Here is a 16,187-nt window from a genome sequence, read left to right on the forward strand (position 1 = left end):
TATTGTATAATCTTCGTCCCTGGACGTGGATTCACTCTCTCCCCACTCTCCACTCCTCCCCAGAAGGCTGACATCGAGGCACCCTACACTCGGTTTCGTCGGCGCGCCGCCGGCAACTGCTCCGCGCCTCGTGAACAGCCACGGCGCCGCCACGCTGAAGGCTCGAAACGCTAGCGTTATCTGGGCACGCGGCGCGCATACCAGCTGCGTGCTCTGACGTCACTCCGTGCATTTGCACAGGCTCCGCCGTCGGCGAGGCTCGTACACCCTTCCTCCATGCGCACACCAGCTGCGGGCTATGACGTCACTCCGCGCATGCGCACAGCTGGCAGAGCGGTGACGCCACGGCTCAGCGCGCAGCCCCGTTGACCTCGCGTAGCGGCTAGCGCAGTGTGGTCATCGCTACAAAAGCTCCGCGCAGAGATTGGAGGAAGAAGGGAGCAAATTAAAACCGCCTGCATACTGCTACTCTCAGCTAGAAAGATTTTAACGTCCATCGGCTACGCGTGTTTAAGGTGAGAGAAGGATATGTGCAAGTAGCCAAGGGCCACAGCGAGGTTCCCTGTCGGATTTGAAAACACATGCGAAACCAAGTTTTACTCTCGGAAATGCGCATGCGTTGCGCCCGAGAGGATGTTGAGTTCCGTCTACGAGAGCCTGTATGATCGATTCTGTATCTTCACCAGGGCCTGCAAAACTGCGGAGGATTGATTTTTGCTAGCACAGTAACTTAACACAGTTTTCTGCAGGGAACCGAGGCACACAAGCTCCACGTTAATTGGTGCCAATGAAAATTAACGACGGCAACGACTGCGTGCCGCCGGGTGCAAGAACAAAACCACCACCCCGTCCCCCCAAAAAAACAGAAGTTTCGGTTTTATTTTTTGGCTTGGCCTTTTTTTTTTTAAAGAGGGGGGGGGGGGAGGGGATTTGAAGTTCGCCCCTGTCAAGCAGTATTTCATTCATTAATTTTTCAACAGCGAGGCGTTCGTGCCTTGTTTATATATAAGGTGGGTGATTTTCATGTTCTGTTTGCTTCTTTCATTACGCCTGACATGATCAAGCAAGGTGCATCGCAGTATGCATCACCGTCAACTTCGAGTTCGGCATGGAGTTCGGCATGGAGTTCGGAATTGCAAGGAACTGCGTACGCGGAAAGTTAGCTCTCTTTTGCTAGCTGATGCTTCACAAAGTCGTATTGTGATTGTGTATCTACGGCAGAGCTCTATGGGTGGTTCGATGCACTTCAGATCACAGTGTGCATTCTTGAAAGTGCTGTTGTGGGTGCTTATTGAGCCCAATGACAGCGCTAAGCGACTGGTTTCGTTTTTTTTTTTTTTTTTTTTTCAAGCTTCGGTTGTGCAAAACTACGGAAACGTCCAAGCACAGTAGCAGATCGATTTGCCGCAGTGACACCTTTCCGAGTGAGCCCTCTGCATCTGCTACTGCAACTCATTCTTCTGCGTTCAAGTCGTAACACGCCGTAAGGTTGTGCACCTGCGAGTTCTGATGTGACCGTTTTGCTGCCACAGACACCACAGTGACTTTCGGGGAGTGCGTGTTCACATTTGCCCTTAGTTGCCAAGTCGCCACGACGCTATGCTACCGGCGAAACGCCAGGCCGAGACGCTCTGCGCTTAGTGCTACAAAGCCGAGACGAAGCACCCGAAGAGACGGGCAGTCCACCGAGGAAAGTGCACGGGCCTGCCGACTGGCTCGAGCCGAGCCACCACCGCTGCCACGTGCAGATAGAGGAGAGTTAAAAGATAAGAGGAAAGAGTAAAAAAAGAGACGCGCGTCGCAACAACCGCGTCCGCCAAAGCGAAGACGCTGGCTAAAACTACAGATGCCCCCCTTACGTTTATTGGTAACCAGCCAGCGCTTTTAAACGGTAGCTGAATCGGGGGGGGGGGGGGGGGGGAGAAGGCAGAACATTTCAGGACAGCTGCTGTGAACCTGTGCAGACCCATAGCTTAATGTTTGTATCCTGTAAATTCATTCATTCGGAAATGACCTGTCCTGTTACTATGCACTATAAAGGTCTCCTCAGTATGGCTGCATTTTGTGTGCAAACTCACAAAAAGTGCTGTGTCATGGCAGCATCTGTTCTTGCAGTCCAAGTGTAGCTTGATGCTACCGTTGTTGATGCAGCAGCCAAATCGAGCTCAAATGTGCAGAAACATTCATTTACTGCGCGGAGGTCTGCTGCAGCAGCCATATGTTAGTGTTTATTGCGTGGTTCTATTTCTGTGCTGTGCATTTGTTCAAGGTCAGACATTTCTTGCCAGTGGCCATGAAACTCGTTGATTCTGACAGTGGTGAAGAATTTGAGTTCTCCCTTCCTGTTGTGTTGTGCAGAGTGGCCTGGGTTGACCGTTACTGAGTCAGTGGGTGCTTTGAAGAGGTAGTGACGTAATGCTTGGACTTTCCATTCAAGAGGCTAGCTGTTCAGTCTGTCATGCGAGACCTTTGACAGTTTGTTAGCATGGTTCAGGATGTCACCATTCTACCTGAAAAGTGTCTTCGGTCGTCCACCAGTTGCAGGTGATGAGATTTGTGTGATAACGTTGTGCTTCACATTATTTAAACTCCACTACTCACCTTCACTGTCGGCTGACGTTGGCGTCGGAATGACCGTCGGAAGCTGATAGATAGGCATAGGCTGACTGGGGACTTCAAAGACAGTCGCTACTGTAAGCAGAGGTATAGCTGATGCTGCCACTTGCTGAATTCAGATGTGGAGGCCACCTAGGTGAAAAGAAAAGTCACAGCGAGTCATTGCAAGCACCGTGATCACCCACGAGTTAATGAAGTATAGAATCCTAACCGTGGTGGCATGTTTTCTTGTCTACAATGATGCGGCAGACACTACTAAGCATGAACCACCATGTGGTACTCACCTACCACCGCTAAATAGTTTATCATCATAGTTCTCTGTCATGCTGATTGAGTTTCAGTTTCAACGGCCAAATGATGGCTGTGATGTCAAAGAGTAGGTTTACGTCACGTAAGGCATAGAAAAGAGCCAATATAATTGCTGCTTCTTCATTTTAGTTCACTACAGTGCTGAAGCTAGCCTTCCTCAAGAGCCGGGATGACAATGAATGTGGAAGCGGCGATTATATTCCGGTTGTTTCGTGCCTCGCGTGACCTATAACCACACTTTGACGACACAGTCCTCATTTGGCTGTTGAAACCGAAACAGCACGAAAACAAAATTAGATCATAAATTATCTGGCGGTCATAGGAGAATACCAGGTAGTAATCCATATATAATAATGCCTTACGCATCATCATAAACTAGAAAGCGCGCACCCAAACGTTACGTGCCTATACTCCTTTAAAGAAAACAACACCCGCCTTCTGTCTCTTATACAAATGCACTCCGTCATGCTGCATGTGGCCACGAATTGGCAAAAATATTGTGTGGAAATGTTACACTCAGAACATTACAATGATTTTTTGGGGAGCAGTGGCAGTTCTACTTTTTTTTCTCTCTTCGAAGTTTTGTGCTTAAGAGGGGGGATGCACGTTTCAGAAGAAATGTTTTAAATTTTTTGGCTCAGAGTGATGGAATTTGACACATTTAGTGGGAAGTGCACGAAATGACTAAATACAGATTTTCTCTTCTATATCTTCAGTAGTTTTGACACTATATATTTTTATGTGCTTCATTGCTGTACCAAACTTGCAGAAAGGTTGACTTACAACAAAACATGGTAGGAGCCTAGAGTAGCTCTGAGCTTTTAGCAAAAGAAATGGCTGATGCTATGACATTCTCCAAATAATCAGCCTGATTTTTTTCTACACTGTAAGAAATATCCATACTCGCCTGCTGCACTCATTGGCAGCTTGTAAAATTAATGACAAAGGGAAAAAATTAAAAAATAATTTGGAATTGTACAAATCTCACTAGGCAAAGAATTTTCAAGGGACCCAATGCAACAAACCATGAAAATCCATGAACCCAGCATCATGCTATACTTTCTACAAACGGGGCAGTCGGGTCAAGAAACACTTTTTTTAGAAAACTGGTATTTTCTTGGGGATCCCAGCCAGTTTCTTGTGACCTACAGTCACTAAACACCCTTTTTCAAAGTCACTTCTGGGTTATATTCAGGGAGAATGTTCCGGAATATAATTAGAGAGACCTTATGGGTACGAACTGTGCTATTGCTAAAATTAATTTTGTTTTCAAAAATTTTCTTGACTTCAAAGTCACGTCCCCCCTGCCTCATACACGCAAGGTCTCCGGTTCGTTCCCGGGCGGAAACAGTTTTTTGCCCCGCCGCGGTGGCTCACTGGTTATGGTGCTCGGCTGCTGACCCGAAAGACGCGGGTTCGATCCCGGCCGCGGCGGCTGAATTTTGATGGAGGCGAAATTCTAGAGGCCCTTGTACTGTGCGATGTCAGTGCAGGTTAAAGAACCCCAAGTGGTCGAAATTTCCGGAGCCCTTCACTACGGCGTCCCTCATAGCCTGAGTTGCTTCGGGACGTTAAACTCCTATAAACTAAACCTAAACCTTAAAGATAACCATGGGTAGCCATTGTGTGCTTTCTGCAAGTTATCTATGGTCTTACTGCTTACACTGCAGTTCCTCCTGATTTAAAGATCCCTTGTTGCACCTGCTAAGTTTCTTGTTGCCACGACATCTTCTTGTAATGATTGTGTCTATTTCAAACTTTAGTTGTGTCACTTTTTCCCAGCAGCAAATTCTGTGAACATTTTCTTCACATGTGCCAGGTAATGGTGAATGCAGCAACACTGTAGACATATGTGAGAAAGGGCTTTAAAAAAGAAAGAAAAATAAAAGTGCCCTGCCCACACGGCCAGGGCAGAAGGAGCTCAGTTAAGGGCAGTGTGTTTTGTTACAGATCGGCATTTGTTATAACTCGTGTCTGAGAAGAGCTGCCTTGGCCTCGGCGGTCTTGTGAGGGGCTCATTGTGACGCCACTGTTGGTGCGAACTCATTGATTGTAGAATGCATAGCATTTAACTTGGTCACAATGTCCATAAAATTATTTCAGTAGTTGTGAGTTAGTTCCCTTACAAGTAAGGTATTTGGGTAATATTCCTACACTGAAGCAGGAAAGCGCTTTAGTTTGCACAGGTGAGCTTTGTACATTGTATAAGCTGTCGGAGGTGACCCAGTGTTTACCCTCTAGTCTTTGATATAATCTCGACACCTTGTTTGCCCATGTTGAGCTAAGATGTGCTAGAGACATCTGCCAGAGGTGTCTACTGTGTGACCCTGAGCCATGGAGGCCCTGTGTGCCAGGGAGTTGCCACTCCTGTGAATGTGCTGCCATCTGCATTCAAGTCATGGAGGTAGACCTGATAGCCAGCATCCTTCCGCGTGGCTGTGGAAAAGTTCAGAAGTTCATTTTATTCCTTTTGCGCCATTTTTAGCTTCCAGAATTGGTCATTTGGAATAAGGAATAAGGTCATTTGGAATAAGGTGCTTAAATAATCAAACATTACTGTCACAGTCGTGGTAGAATGGCCTAAAAAATTTTCTGGTGGCGGCACTAGCCACCGTTGGAAGCCTCTCTGCTGGAGCATGGAGAGGGAGTTCGGTGACTTGAGGGAGAGTGAGAGACTGGCAGCGAAGGGTGCAGTGTCCGTGTTAATGGACCGAAGCAGTGCCTGCTCGATGGTCTCTCTTTACACAGACAACGTAATCTATCTAACATGCTGTAGAAAATTAATGCCAAAGTGTATACACTGTATGAATCTCATTGATTGCCCGTAAATTTTTTTCTTGTCTCTGTGGTCTAATGTACGCACTTCAAGGATTCTAATGGACAGAATATTGGGAACATCAAAATGCCCGCTGCAGAGCAACTGCAGCAGCACAAGTTGCCCGCAGCTTCGTCTCCTTCCGATATCCTCTACAAGCCGAGCCACTTCCATGCACGCCGTGTCTCTCATCATAGTGACCTAAATGTCGCTGAAATCGCTCTCAGTCAGGATTGCACGTAACCTGCCACACTCAATGACGTGTGCATGCAGTGCACTTCGTTTTTCGACCTTCGAGCGCTCGGTGGCCGCACCGCAGGGGTATTTGATGGCCATTGGTGCATTTATTTTATGCCAAACATAACATATCCGCTCACGGACTTTTGCCTCATACTGGCCGTCGATTCTGTTAGGAAAGAGCGAATCAACTGATGTGACAAGTGCAAGATTCTGCCATTCATCGCGATGTTTCGTGGTGAGTTTAGATGAACTAAAAATTAATACTTATTGAACATTCAGGAGGTTCAAATAGTGAAAGTCCGGTGCGGATTGAATAGCAAATTCTGTTTGCAAGCTATTCGAAGTTTAGAACATTCGTGCACCTCTACTGTACTACTGACTCGATAAATGTATGCGAGAAGGGAGAGAGGAAACTCCCATGCAGAGGTAACGTATTTTTCTTTTTTCTTTGTTTTTCAGGTTTGAGGCCATACTTTCTTATATTTTCGACAAGTGGCACGTCAGCACTGCATCAATCTGTGGATTACCCATTACCGAGTCATCGTTAATGTCCTAGTCTCGCACCAGCACATCTTGCCATGAAATGTTTCAGCACTCACAGTCATTACCCGTGCAGGTTAAGAGGGTATTGCACCAATTGTGTTCATTTTGTATTGCATTCACATAAATGCTGTGTTAACTTGGCCTTTATTTACGCAGATCAACCTTGCATGTTTTCATTGTATGTACACGAATGATTACTGTGCCACCGTTTTGCACTGGGAATGTTCAGACTGTACCTCAATGCATTGCTAAGGTTCAACGGCGCACATTGTCATTGAATTCATTGAAGAAACTCGTTAGTGCAACTGTAATGACCAGACCTCTCGGGTTAATCAGTAGGAAGACCAAAGATTGTGGAACGTATGAGATTTGTCCGAATTGCATCGCTAATTCATCTGATGGCCTCGAACCCTACTTTTGAGCCTATTTCATTTTCTAAAAGGTGCTTCTTCGAAAAGTGTCGGCAAGGTGGTGTGTCTCTTCACCTGACGTGGTGTAAGCATTAAGTGATGCTTGCCGTCAGGTTGAAGGGCTTGTTATGCATGGTTTCATGTTGTACTTTGCATTTGTGGCCAGGAAACGAAAGGGTATTTTGTGGTCGCAAAGCAAGTATTTCTGTGGATACAATAAAGGTGCACCAGTGCCACTCGTAGCAGCAGGTTACCTTGCTGCGTGGTGAAGCATGATTACTTTTTCTCTGACCCGTGCTTGTTCTGGAATTCGTTATCCACATATTATATTTGAATAACGTGACTCATCTAAATTTGTAGATTTTGCACATTTGTAGTTGCCATAATACCGATGTGTAATAAATGCGCAATTATTGCATGTTCTGTTCTGCATCCCTGTGAAGTTTGTGCATTTGAAGTGATCAAAATGTCCACCTGCATGTCACGCATATTCTGGAGTATTTCTCCCCATATTACCTGGCAGTAGTTAAGGTAGCCACCATGGTGGCTCAGTGGTTGTGGTGCAAGGCTGCTGACTCGAAAGACACTGGTTCAATCCCAGCTGTGCCAGTCACATTTCGATGGAGGCGATGTGCGAGAGACTCGTGTACTGCGCACCTCAGAGAAACCCAGACGGTCGAAATTATTTGGAGCCCTCCACTGTGGCGATAACCTGAGTCGCTTTGGTACGTATTAACTAATAATCCATGTGATCAGAGTGCAGTTTGTAAATCCATAGTTACGCATATACTCATCTGTTCTTGACAACTTACTCATTACTGTGCTCAGATTTGGTGCAGAGCCCAAACTAGCTCATAGCCAGTTGTTTTTGTAAAAAAAATGGTAACTTCATTTTATGATGCTCCTAATGGAAACTGGAGAGCTTAACAGATATCCTGTAGACGTGTGTGAGAGCCCGTGTCACACATGATAGGGATTTTGGGTGGTCAAAATTTCCGGAGACCTTTACTACAGCGTCCCTCATACCCTAAGTTGCTTTGGGACATTAAACCCCAATAAACCAAACCAAACCTTTTGTTTTCTCCTGCCTGATGTCTTGTATCTGTATACATTGCACAAACAAAAAAGGTAACATTGAGGATTGCTTGAGACATGTAAGCTAAGCCTACTACTGCTGGCATCCGGAGGTATGAGAAAACAATTTTTTTTTTGCCTTTTCCGTGTTTCTTGGTGTTGCCTGTGGGCTTTACTGTTTTGCGTTTTGTTTTAGAATCATTTGCCAAGGCAGACTTATATGCATAGCCTGGAGCGTATATATTATAATCATTAGGTTAACATACAGCTTCCTGAAGAAAATTTCAGCCTGCGTGTGGTTGTGAACATAAGCTGTTTTATGCCTCCTTTGGTCATATCCCAATTTCTCCTGTGTTGTGTATTGTTGTGACCCACAGTGTGATTGGAAAGACTGTATATTTCATAAAACTGCATATTTAGTTACGTGACTTGGTTTGAGTACATGAGATTAGAAAAAAAATCGGGCCTTGTCAAGCCCACTGGTACGTACTTCGTGGTAGGTTGCTTTGTAGCTGTCATTTATTAGGTGGAAGATTGCCTTTACTTATAACAGCCATGAATGTATGCATCTTAAAGTATAAGTCTTTTTCTAACAGCAATTTGCATAGCCATCTGTTTCATTCGCTGAATGAATTGAATCCGCTGTTAGGTTTTTTAATAGTTTTCAAACAACTGCCACATAGTTTGAACAGGGCACATCGTAGTTCTTTTTGACAACTGTTTCAGAAACAGGGCTCACTCCCACGTCACACAGATTGCTGCCCAGATTGGTATATGCAGGATTCAGCACTGCAGCACGGTCCGTTAGTGTTAGGTAGTTTGCTGTTGTCATCAATTGGAAAATGAAAGCTTTCTATGCGTATAGTATGACAATCATGGATTTTATATATTGACATCATGAAGTGTATCCTCTATTGCAGTTCGCTGCTGTGTCTTTCGACAGCTACAACTTTAATTCTACAAATTATGGTTCCACTACTGGAGCTTCGCTACCTCCCTCGAATAATCGTCTGGTTCGAATATTCACACACCTTGTGATTGATCCCACAAGTAGTTTAACTATTCGATTCATATTCCAATCAGAACCAGAGATACACTATTCATATTTGATTAGGTTTCAGAAAAGTGCCCTTCGTGTCTTTCTTTTGGAATTTCTTCCGATTTTTGATATATGTTTGTTGTTTATGGTTTATGTGGTTTTAATGTCCCAAAGGCTATGAGGGACGCCGTAGTGAAGACCTCCGGAAATTTTGATCAACTGGGGTTTTTTAATATCACTGACATTGCATAGTGTACGGGCTTATAGAATTTCGGCTCCATAGAAATTTGGCCGCTGCAGCTGGGATCGAACCCACATCTTTCGGGTCAGCAGCCGAGTGCCGGAAGCACTGAGTCACCACGGCAGCTTTTTTATCTTACATGCGAAGTGTATTTTGTTGAATGTACTTATCATTCATTCATTTCCGCAAGATAGCTGGTGACAAGGTGCATATGTGATAGGCAGAATTGTGTGTGCTGCAGTGTGAACTTTTCTACGAACAATACTGATTGTTGTCGACACAGTGCTTTCAACCTTTGCGTGTTCTACTCTGAGCTTCAAATGTCTTTTTGCAGTGGCTGGCCATTTGTGAGTTGTCGTGGTGATGTGAACTGTATGCCAGCTTCCAAAGAGAGAACCTTTTTTTTTGAAGGCCTAGTTGTCTTAAAGTTTGACTGACCGAAGTGCACATCAAGTCCTTAACTAGAGCGTCTTCATACCATTTGTGATCTCTCTGAATGGTGGGCCACCTGTCATGTCTTCATTTTCACATATCCTTGAAATGTTACTTTTCTTCATTGTGCAGAAGACTTGACCACCACTTCTGACCTGCCCAGCTGTCCACCTAAACAAGAACTGTCAGCGGGAGAGATGCCGTTGATGTACGTTCACATCGGAGAGCGTCCCTTTCTCTGTAGCCACTGCAGCAAGGGCTTCCTCAAGAAGGATGACCTGGCGCGGCACCTTCGCGTCCACACTTGCGAAAGACCCTACAGCTGCCACCTGTGTCCCATGGCCTTTACCAGGAAAGACTGCCTGACAGACCATCTTCGCATTCACTCGGGCGAGAAGCCATACCAGTGCGACCACTGCAGCATGGCCTTTTCAAGGAAGGATTACCTGAGAGACCACCTTCGCACCCACTCGGGTGAGAAGCCACACCAGTGTGACCAGTGCAGCAAGGGCTTCCTCAAGAAAGATGACCTGACAAGGCACCTTCGCATCCACACGGGTGAGGAGCCATATCAATGCAGCTACTGCAGCAAGGGCTTCTCAAGGAAGGTTAACCTGACGAGGCACCTTTCCATCCACACGGGTGAGAAGCCATACCAATGCAGCCACTGCAGAATGGCCTTTACAAGGAAGGATGACCTGACGAGGCACCTTAGCATCCACACGGGTGAAAAGCCATATCAGTGCAGCCACTGCAGCATGGCTTTTACCAGGAAGGATTCCCTAACAGACCACCTTCGCAACCACTTGGGTGAGAAGCCATACTAGTGCGACCACTGCAGTAAGGGTTTCCTCTAGAAGGATAACCTGATGAGGCACCTTCGCATCCACAAGGGCGAAAGACCTTACAGTAGCCACCTGGGTCCCATGGCCTTTACACAGCCGGCACACCTCGATAGCCATGCGCGTTGCCACAGGAGTGCAGAACAATCGTACATAGTGCGCTTGCTGATACTGAAAAAAAAGGTTGCTCTTCTGGTTGTAGGCATCTGGGCATTCAGCTCTTGTCACATCACAGCGCAAATGTATGCCACTGGCCAAGCATTGCCAAAGTAATGAAGCTTACTTGTTTATGAAAAAGAAGAACGAAACTTTTTTTAAGCTTGAAACTCAGGAAAGTAGGCGATGGCGGAGAGGGATTTGGGGAAGGGGAAACTGTGATAGGTTCTTTTTTTCGAAGATTGTTGCTTGATAAAGAACCACCTTGATTTCAGTGCGTGTTCAAACAGATCGCCATCTGCTGCACACCTTCCATGGCTTTTTTGATCACGGTCTCTGTACTTATTTTCAGACTTATTTTTTCTTTCTAAGTTGTCTGATGTGATTGGGTCTCTAGTAGACTTGATCCTTGACGTACCCCCAAAGCAAGAGGTCCAGGGGGTATACTATGGAGGGATCTCAATTGTGAGGGTGTTGGTCTTCGTGCATTTCTCTTCAGCAATGACCCTCTCCTATTTTTGCATCCTGGGAGCTTCGTGCTAGTAACTGCCGCATACCGTGTCTAAAGTCATGAGTCTTGCCACTCATTTGCTCTTTAAAAAGAAAAGAATCTCTGGCTTAAAATTTTTGAAGGTTCCCGTCTTAAAGTGTTTGACAATGGAAGTGCATGGGTCAGGTGTGTCTTTCAAATTGCTAATGGTCTCTGAGCGCTTCATCAGTCATGAATCGTTATCAGACTGTAACGTTTTTCCTTCAAATATAAATGGACTTCGAAATGGGGCAGAGTTACAGAACTCAATGCTCTTTTAGCTGGGGCTGTTAAACCCGGCATTTGGCATGCTGTCAAGGCTGTTTTGTAAGACCGCCTTCAACATTTACTAGCTCACGGGCACAGTGCCCAGTAAGTTGGACAAATCACTGCATTTTATTCAAAACATTCTGGCTTTCAAACACAGCGCTGCTCTTTGTATACGGTGTGCCGTGTGGATAAGTTTTGGGTGATGGAAGTTGCCTTGTGAGCCAAGTCGCGACAACCAGGGATACTAGCGAGGCAGCTGACCAGAGCGAAGACACGGGCTTGAAGTGTAGCCACTGTGGCGGGCACTTTTCGACGAGAAGCAAGCTGCTGACGCATCTCACCATCCACACCGCTGAACGTCCATACCTCTGCAAGTACTGCAGCAGGAGCTTTTCACGAAAGAACCACCTGGTAGGGCACATCCGCACACGCACGGGTGGGAAGCCGTTCCATTGTTAATCGTGTCCTTTGTGAAGCGATCAACCCTCAAGAAACATGTGCGAGCCCACAGGGTTGATAAACCATTCCAGTGTGACTTGTGCCTGAAGTCTTTTGGGGCCAAGCACGTTAGCTATGGCACAAATGGAAGATACACGAAAGGGAAACAGTAGTGCCATGAAGGAAGGCTTTCTTGGCCAAAAAGCATTTCTAGCCGAGTGCTCTTTAATTCCTAGCAAACTAAAGCTAAATGCTGCCAAATAGCATGTGTGAGCGGTTGCTTTTGCCACGTCTCTATCAGCCATGTCAGGCCGGTAAATGGTTGAACCATTTATCCAATATGTGTATTCCCAGTACACTTGTCTTTGTTGCATGGTTTATGAAGTTGTGAAATAGTACCAGTGCACATTCCTGCATTGTGTAACAGCACAGGAACATCTTCTGCAATGTTCTTTCTATTTTTATGCGATACAACGGTGTTAATAGGAGATACGAGAAGGACATAAGAAAGTCCAGCCTCGAGGTGATACACAGGCTCCTCTTTGCTGTGTTTAAGAAATAAAAGTATTCAAAAAGACCGCTGTGCCGCTTTCTGCATTGCCAGTTGTTGAGATCTTTTTCTCTCTCTTGAATGTGTAGTACCTGGCATATTTTTTTGTTTCAGACTGGTTCCCTAAATATTATAAATCTTTTACTAGGGTGCTGTAATTTAGCTGACACTGTTTTATACTTTTGCCAGAAAAGCAGTTGTTACCCTGCCTTTTTATTCCTTACCATTTATTTTTACACGAAAACACAAAGACTCCGTGTCACAGAAAAGTCGGTGTCTGTATGACAGAAAAATGCGGACTGGTCGAAAATATGGCATTAACAAGATACTCCCATACAAGGTGCCAGCCACACCAGCGGTGCATCGGAAGCCCCTGACTCACGATTTGCGAGCCATACCCCACGCAGGCACTTCATACGGCTTGCTTAAAGTGGGGCTTTATATGTATGTCGTGTGGTCTTTCACAAAATGACTGATTTTCAAAGAGGAAGCAGAGTCTGCGTCTGCATAGGCAAGAGGCCCTCTCACATCGTACTTTTAAAAGCGGAGCTTAAGTGGCCCCCAAATTTTTTTGTGTTCAAATGTCGTAGAAGTGAGCCTTGCAAAATTTCCATGAAGTGTTTTTCTTCAGTGGCTGAACTTGACATGGTTTTTGAGTTTGTGGCCATTTGTGACAGGGATTTTGGGTTTGTGGCCATTGAGCTATTGTTGGAAATGTGTAATTTATCACAGTTTGTGCACTTGTAGTTGTTAGAAGAGAGGTGATATGCATGTGGCAATGTTTGTTCCAAAGCAGTGAAAAAATTCAGGGGGCACTTTGACTGTCTAAAGTGGGTAGAGGCGGAAGCGTTTTCCGCACCACCTTCGCTGTTTCTGTGGCACTGGTGGCGTCACATGTAATTGAGTACTAATTACTAAGTGATGACAAATCACTAATTAATGGTCAATTACTGATTAATGTCTGAATACTAATTAACTGCTAATTAATGACGCTTAAGCTTCGCCTTTAGGAGTGGAACTCGACAGCGCGTTGTAGCGCTGCCAGGGAGTCCACGCAACGCCATCACCCGTTCGGCGCGATGCCTTGCCCTTTGAACGCAACGCTTTTTGAGGAAAGAAAATGGCGCAGTAATTCCCTGTCATCTCGGTGGACACCTGAACCGCACCGTAGAGGAAGGGAGGAAGTGGAAGTGAAAGAAGATAGATAAAGAGGAGCCGTAATGAAGAAAATGGAAATTGTATTTGAGGAAAGGAAATTACGCAGTAACTGTGTCACAAAATTCAGGGGGGCACTTTTTTGACCTAAAGTGTGGTCATTGATGTGTGGTTAAGATGTTAAGCTTCGCCCCTAAGAGTGGAACGCGACAGCGTCTTGCAACGCTGCCAAGGAGTCCATAGAACGCCATCGCCCATTCGGTTCTACGCCTCGCTCGTCGGTAAATTGGTTTTTGAGGAAAGGAAATGTATCTGTCTCTCATTTGTCGGTGGACACCTAAACCTCGCCGGAAGGGAATGGAGGAGGATGAGAGTGAGTGAAGACACCGTATTCACTAGACGCGCCTTTGTTCATTCCAAACCATCGAGCTGGCATGGCGGAGTGGATAGCATGCTGGTCTCTCACGCCGAAGACCGGGGTTCGATTCCTGAGCTCGACCAATTTCTTAATCAGTTTTATTTATTTATATGGCCTAATTAGTAAAGCTAATTAGGCTAATTGGGTAATTAAGCAATTAACTAAGCTCAGTCCCACTTACTTGGAGCATCACTATACGATCCCTTCAATTGGTTGCATGGTTACTAGCCACAGTACAATTGGCCCCGTTTGAAATTCGCGCACTGTGACGTCACGACAGTTTCCACCAATTGAAAAGCGTGACATTTTCTGTCGACAACTGCTGGTTACAACGACGAGACATTAAAGGCTTCCGCCTTAAAATTAAGCTCTGTATTGTGAGCTTCAACTTTATATCTGTTCTGTAGCGAGAGCTACACTACACCAGCTCTTCGAGCCTTCAGCTTGGCACCCCTTGAGCTCCATGGCAGCGCCGTGGCATTGAGCCGGTTGGTCACTTGGTGTGGAGCAGCTGCTGCTGCCGGTGGCGCGGCGCGCCGGCGAAACGAGCTGCAGCAGCTGTGCGCATGTGCTATGTCGGTGTGTGTGAGTGGGAGGGGTCGCAGCTTTATAAGTATGCGGCTCGACGGAGCTTGTGTCACTCCAGGTTTAACCACAGCCAATTTTTCGTGTGTGACTTTGTCTACTTGGCATGGGTATTTTATACAGTTGCTGTCATACAAAGTATTGTGCACATTCTCACTGTGAAACTTGCTTGGGTGATTTGTGGTCTGCGTTGTAGAACCTGAAAGCTGTGCTGTGCCTTGGCTAAACTGGCTGTGTAAATAGCCAAGCTTCACTTCCATACTTTTACTCTCACGTCCAGGCATACCTCATGCCTTTGCAGAAAAGTATTTCTGGCTCCACAAAATGCAGCGCTCAAAGCTATGGCCCATGAGAATAGTAATCTGTGCGATGGCATTTTCTGCCACCGTCGCGAAGTTCACTAGTTGTAACTTTCTTTTGTGTGTTAATGCAACCAATGTAAAATTCGGGGGGGCACTTTGTGGCCCTAAAGTTGTGGTTAAGATGTTAAGCTTCGCCTACAAGCGCGGAATGCGACAGCGTCTTGCAACGCTTCCAGGGAGTCCACAGAACGCCATTGCCCGTTCGGCTCTACGCTTTGCTCGATGGTAGATTGGTTTTTGAGGAAAGGAAATATATCTGTCTCGCATATCTCGGTGTACACCTGAACCTCCCCGTAAGGAAAGGGGAGGATGGGGGTGAACGAACGCCTTTGTCCATTCCAAACCATCGAGCTGGCATGGCGGAGTGGTTAGCGTGATTGTATTCTAGGCACCATAGTGATTGTCTCGCACTCCGGAGACCCTTGTTCGATTCCCCTACTCGAGCAGTTTCCTACTCGGTTTTATTTATTTATCTGGTCCTACTGGAAAAGTAATCATGTTTTTTAACATGGTTACTAGCCAAAGTACAATTGGCTTTGTTTGAAATTCGTGCGCAGTGACGTCACGATTATTTCGACCAATCTGAAACGCCGACAAATTTACTAACACGTCTTGGCATGGAGGTGTCTTGGTCACGACAGTATGAGGCGCCTTAAAACAGAAACGGAGACCATAGAGCACTTGTTTTTGAGGTGTACAAAACTCCTGCTAGCCCTACCAGAGTGAACAGCAACACTGGGATTTGCTGGGGAGGACGGGCGAGTGCATGGGTGAGGCGTGACATTGACGAAGGGGAGGTTGAAAGGTTAGTGGAGGAAATCAAGGGAGGGGTGAATTCGGAAAGGAAAAAGATATCCAAACTAGACATTCTAAGAGCGAATGCGAAAAAAAGGGAAAAGAAATATCAATTAACAATAGGGGATGTATAGGCTAGATGGCGAGAGCTGCCACCCGATACAAAGGGTAAAGCCATTTATCATCCATCTACCCATCGAGTTAGGAATTGCCCAGAAAAATGGCCAGGAACTGCGAGTGCCTTGGAGGAAGGAAAATTTCTCTTTTTCAAGCTTCACAAAGTCGTATCGTGGTTGTGTATCTACGGCAGAGCATTAGGGGATCACAGTGTGCGATTCGTGAGAGTGTACCGGCCTGTTGTGGGTGCT

General features: G+C 45.8%; 1 protein-coding gene across 1 annotated transcript; it reads left to right on the forward strand.

Annotated features, from left to right (window-relative positions):
- The first annotated feature begins 1,931 nt into the window (after window positions 1-1,931).
- On the forward strand, window positions 1,932-11,836 carry LOC149346703 (uncharacterized). The gene is made up of 2 exons (XM_089586609.1): window positions 1,932-2,544; window positions 9,852-11,836. The coding sequence occupies exons 1-2, from the start codon at window positions 2,496-2,498 to the stop codon at window positions 10,544-10,546; spliced, it is 744 nt and encodes a 247-aa protein (XP_089442735.1). The 5' UTR covers window positions 1,932-2,495; the 3' UTR covers window positions 10,547-11,836.
- The last annotated feature ends 4,351 nt before the right edge of the window (window positions 11,837-16,187 follow it).

This window comes from Amblyomma mixtum, chromosome 4 (assembly GCF_055824585.1).
Source record: "Amblyomma mixtum isolate Tamu chromosome 4, ASM5582458v1, whole genome shotgun sequence".
Lineage (NCBI taxonomy): Eukaryota > Metazoa > Arthropoda > Arachnida > Ixodida > Ixodidae > Amblyomma > Amblyomma mixtum.

Bases quoted from the DNA above. Each gene is read 5' to 3' on its own strand.
- LOC149346703 (XM_089586609.1), top strand. From the start codon at position 2,496: ATGTCACCATTCTACCTGAAAAGTGTCTTCGGTCGTCCACCAGTTGCA. The intron at 2,545-9,851 runs GTGATGAGATTT...TTCATTGTGCAG, and splicing joins CGGTCGTCCACCAGTTGCAG to AAGACTTGACCACCACTTCT.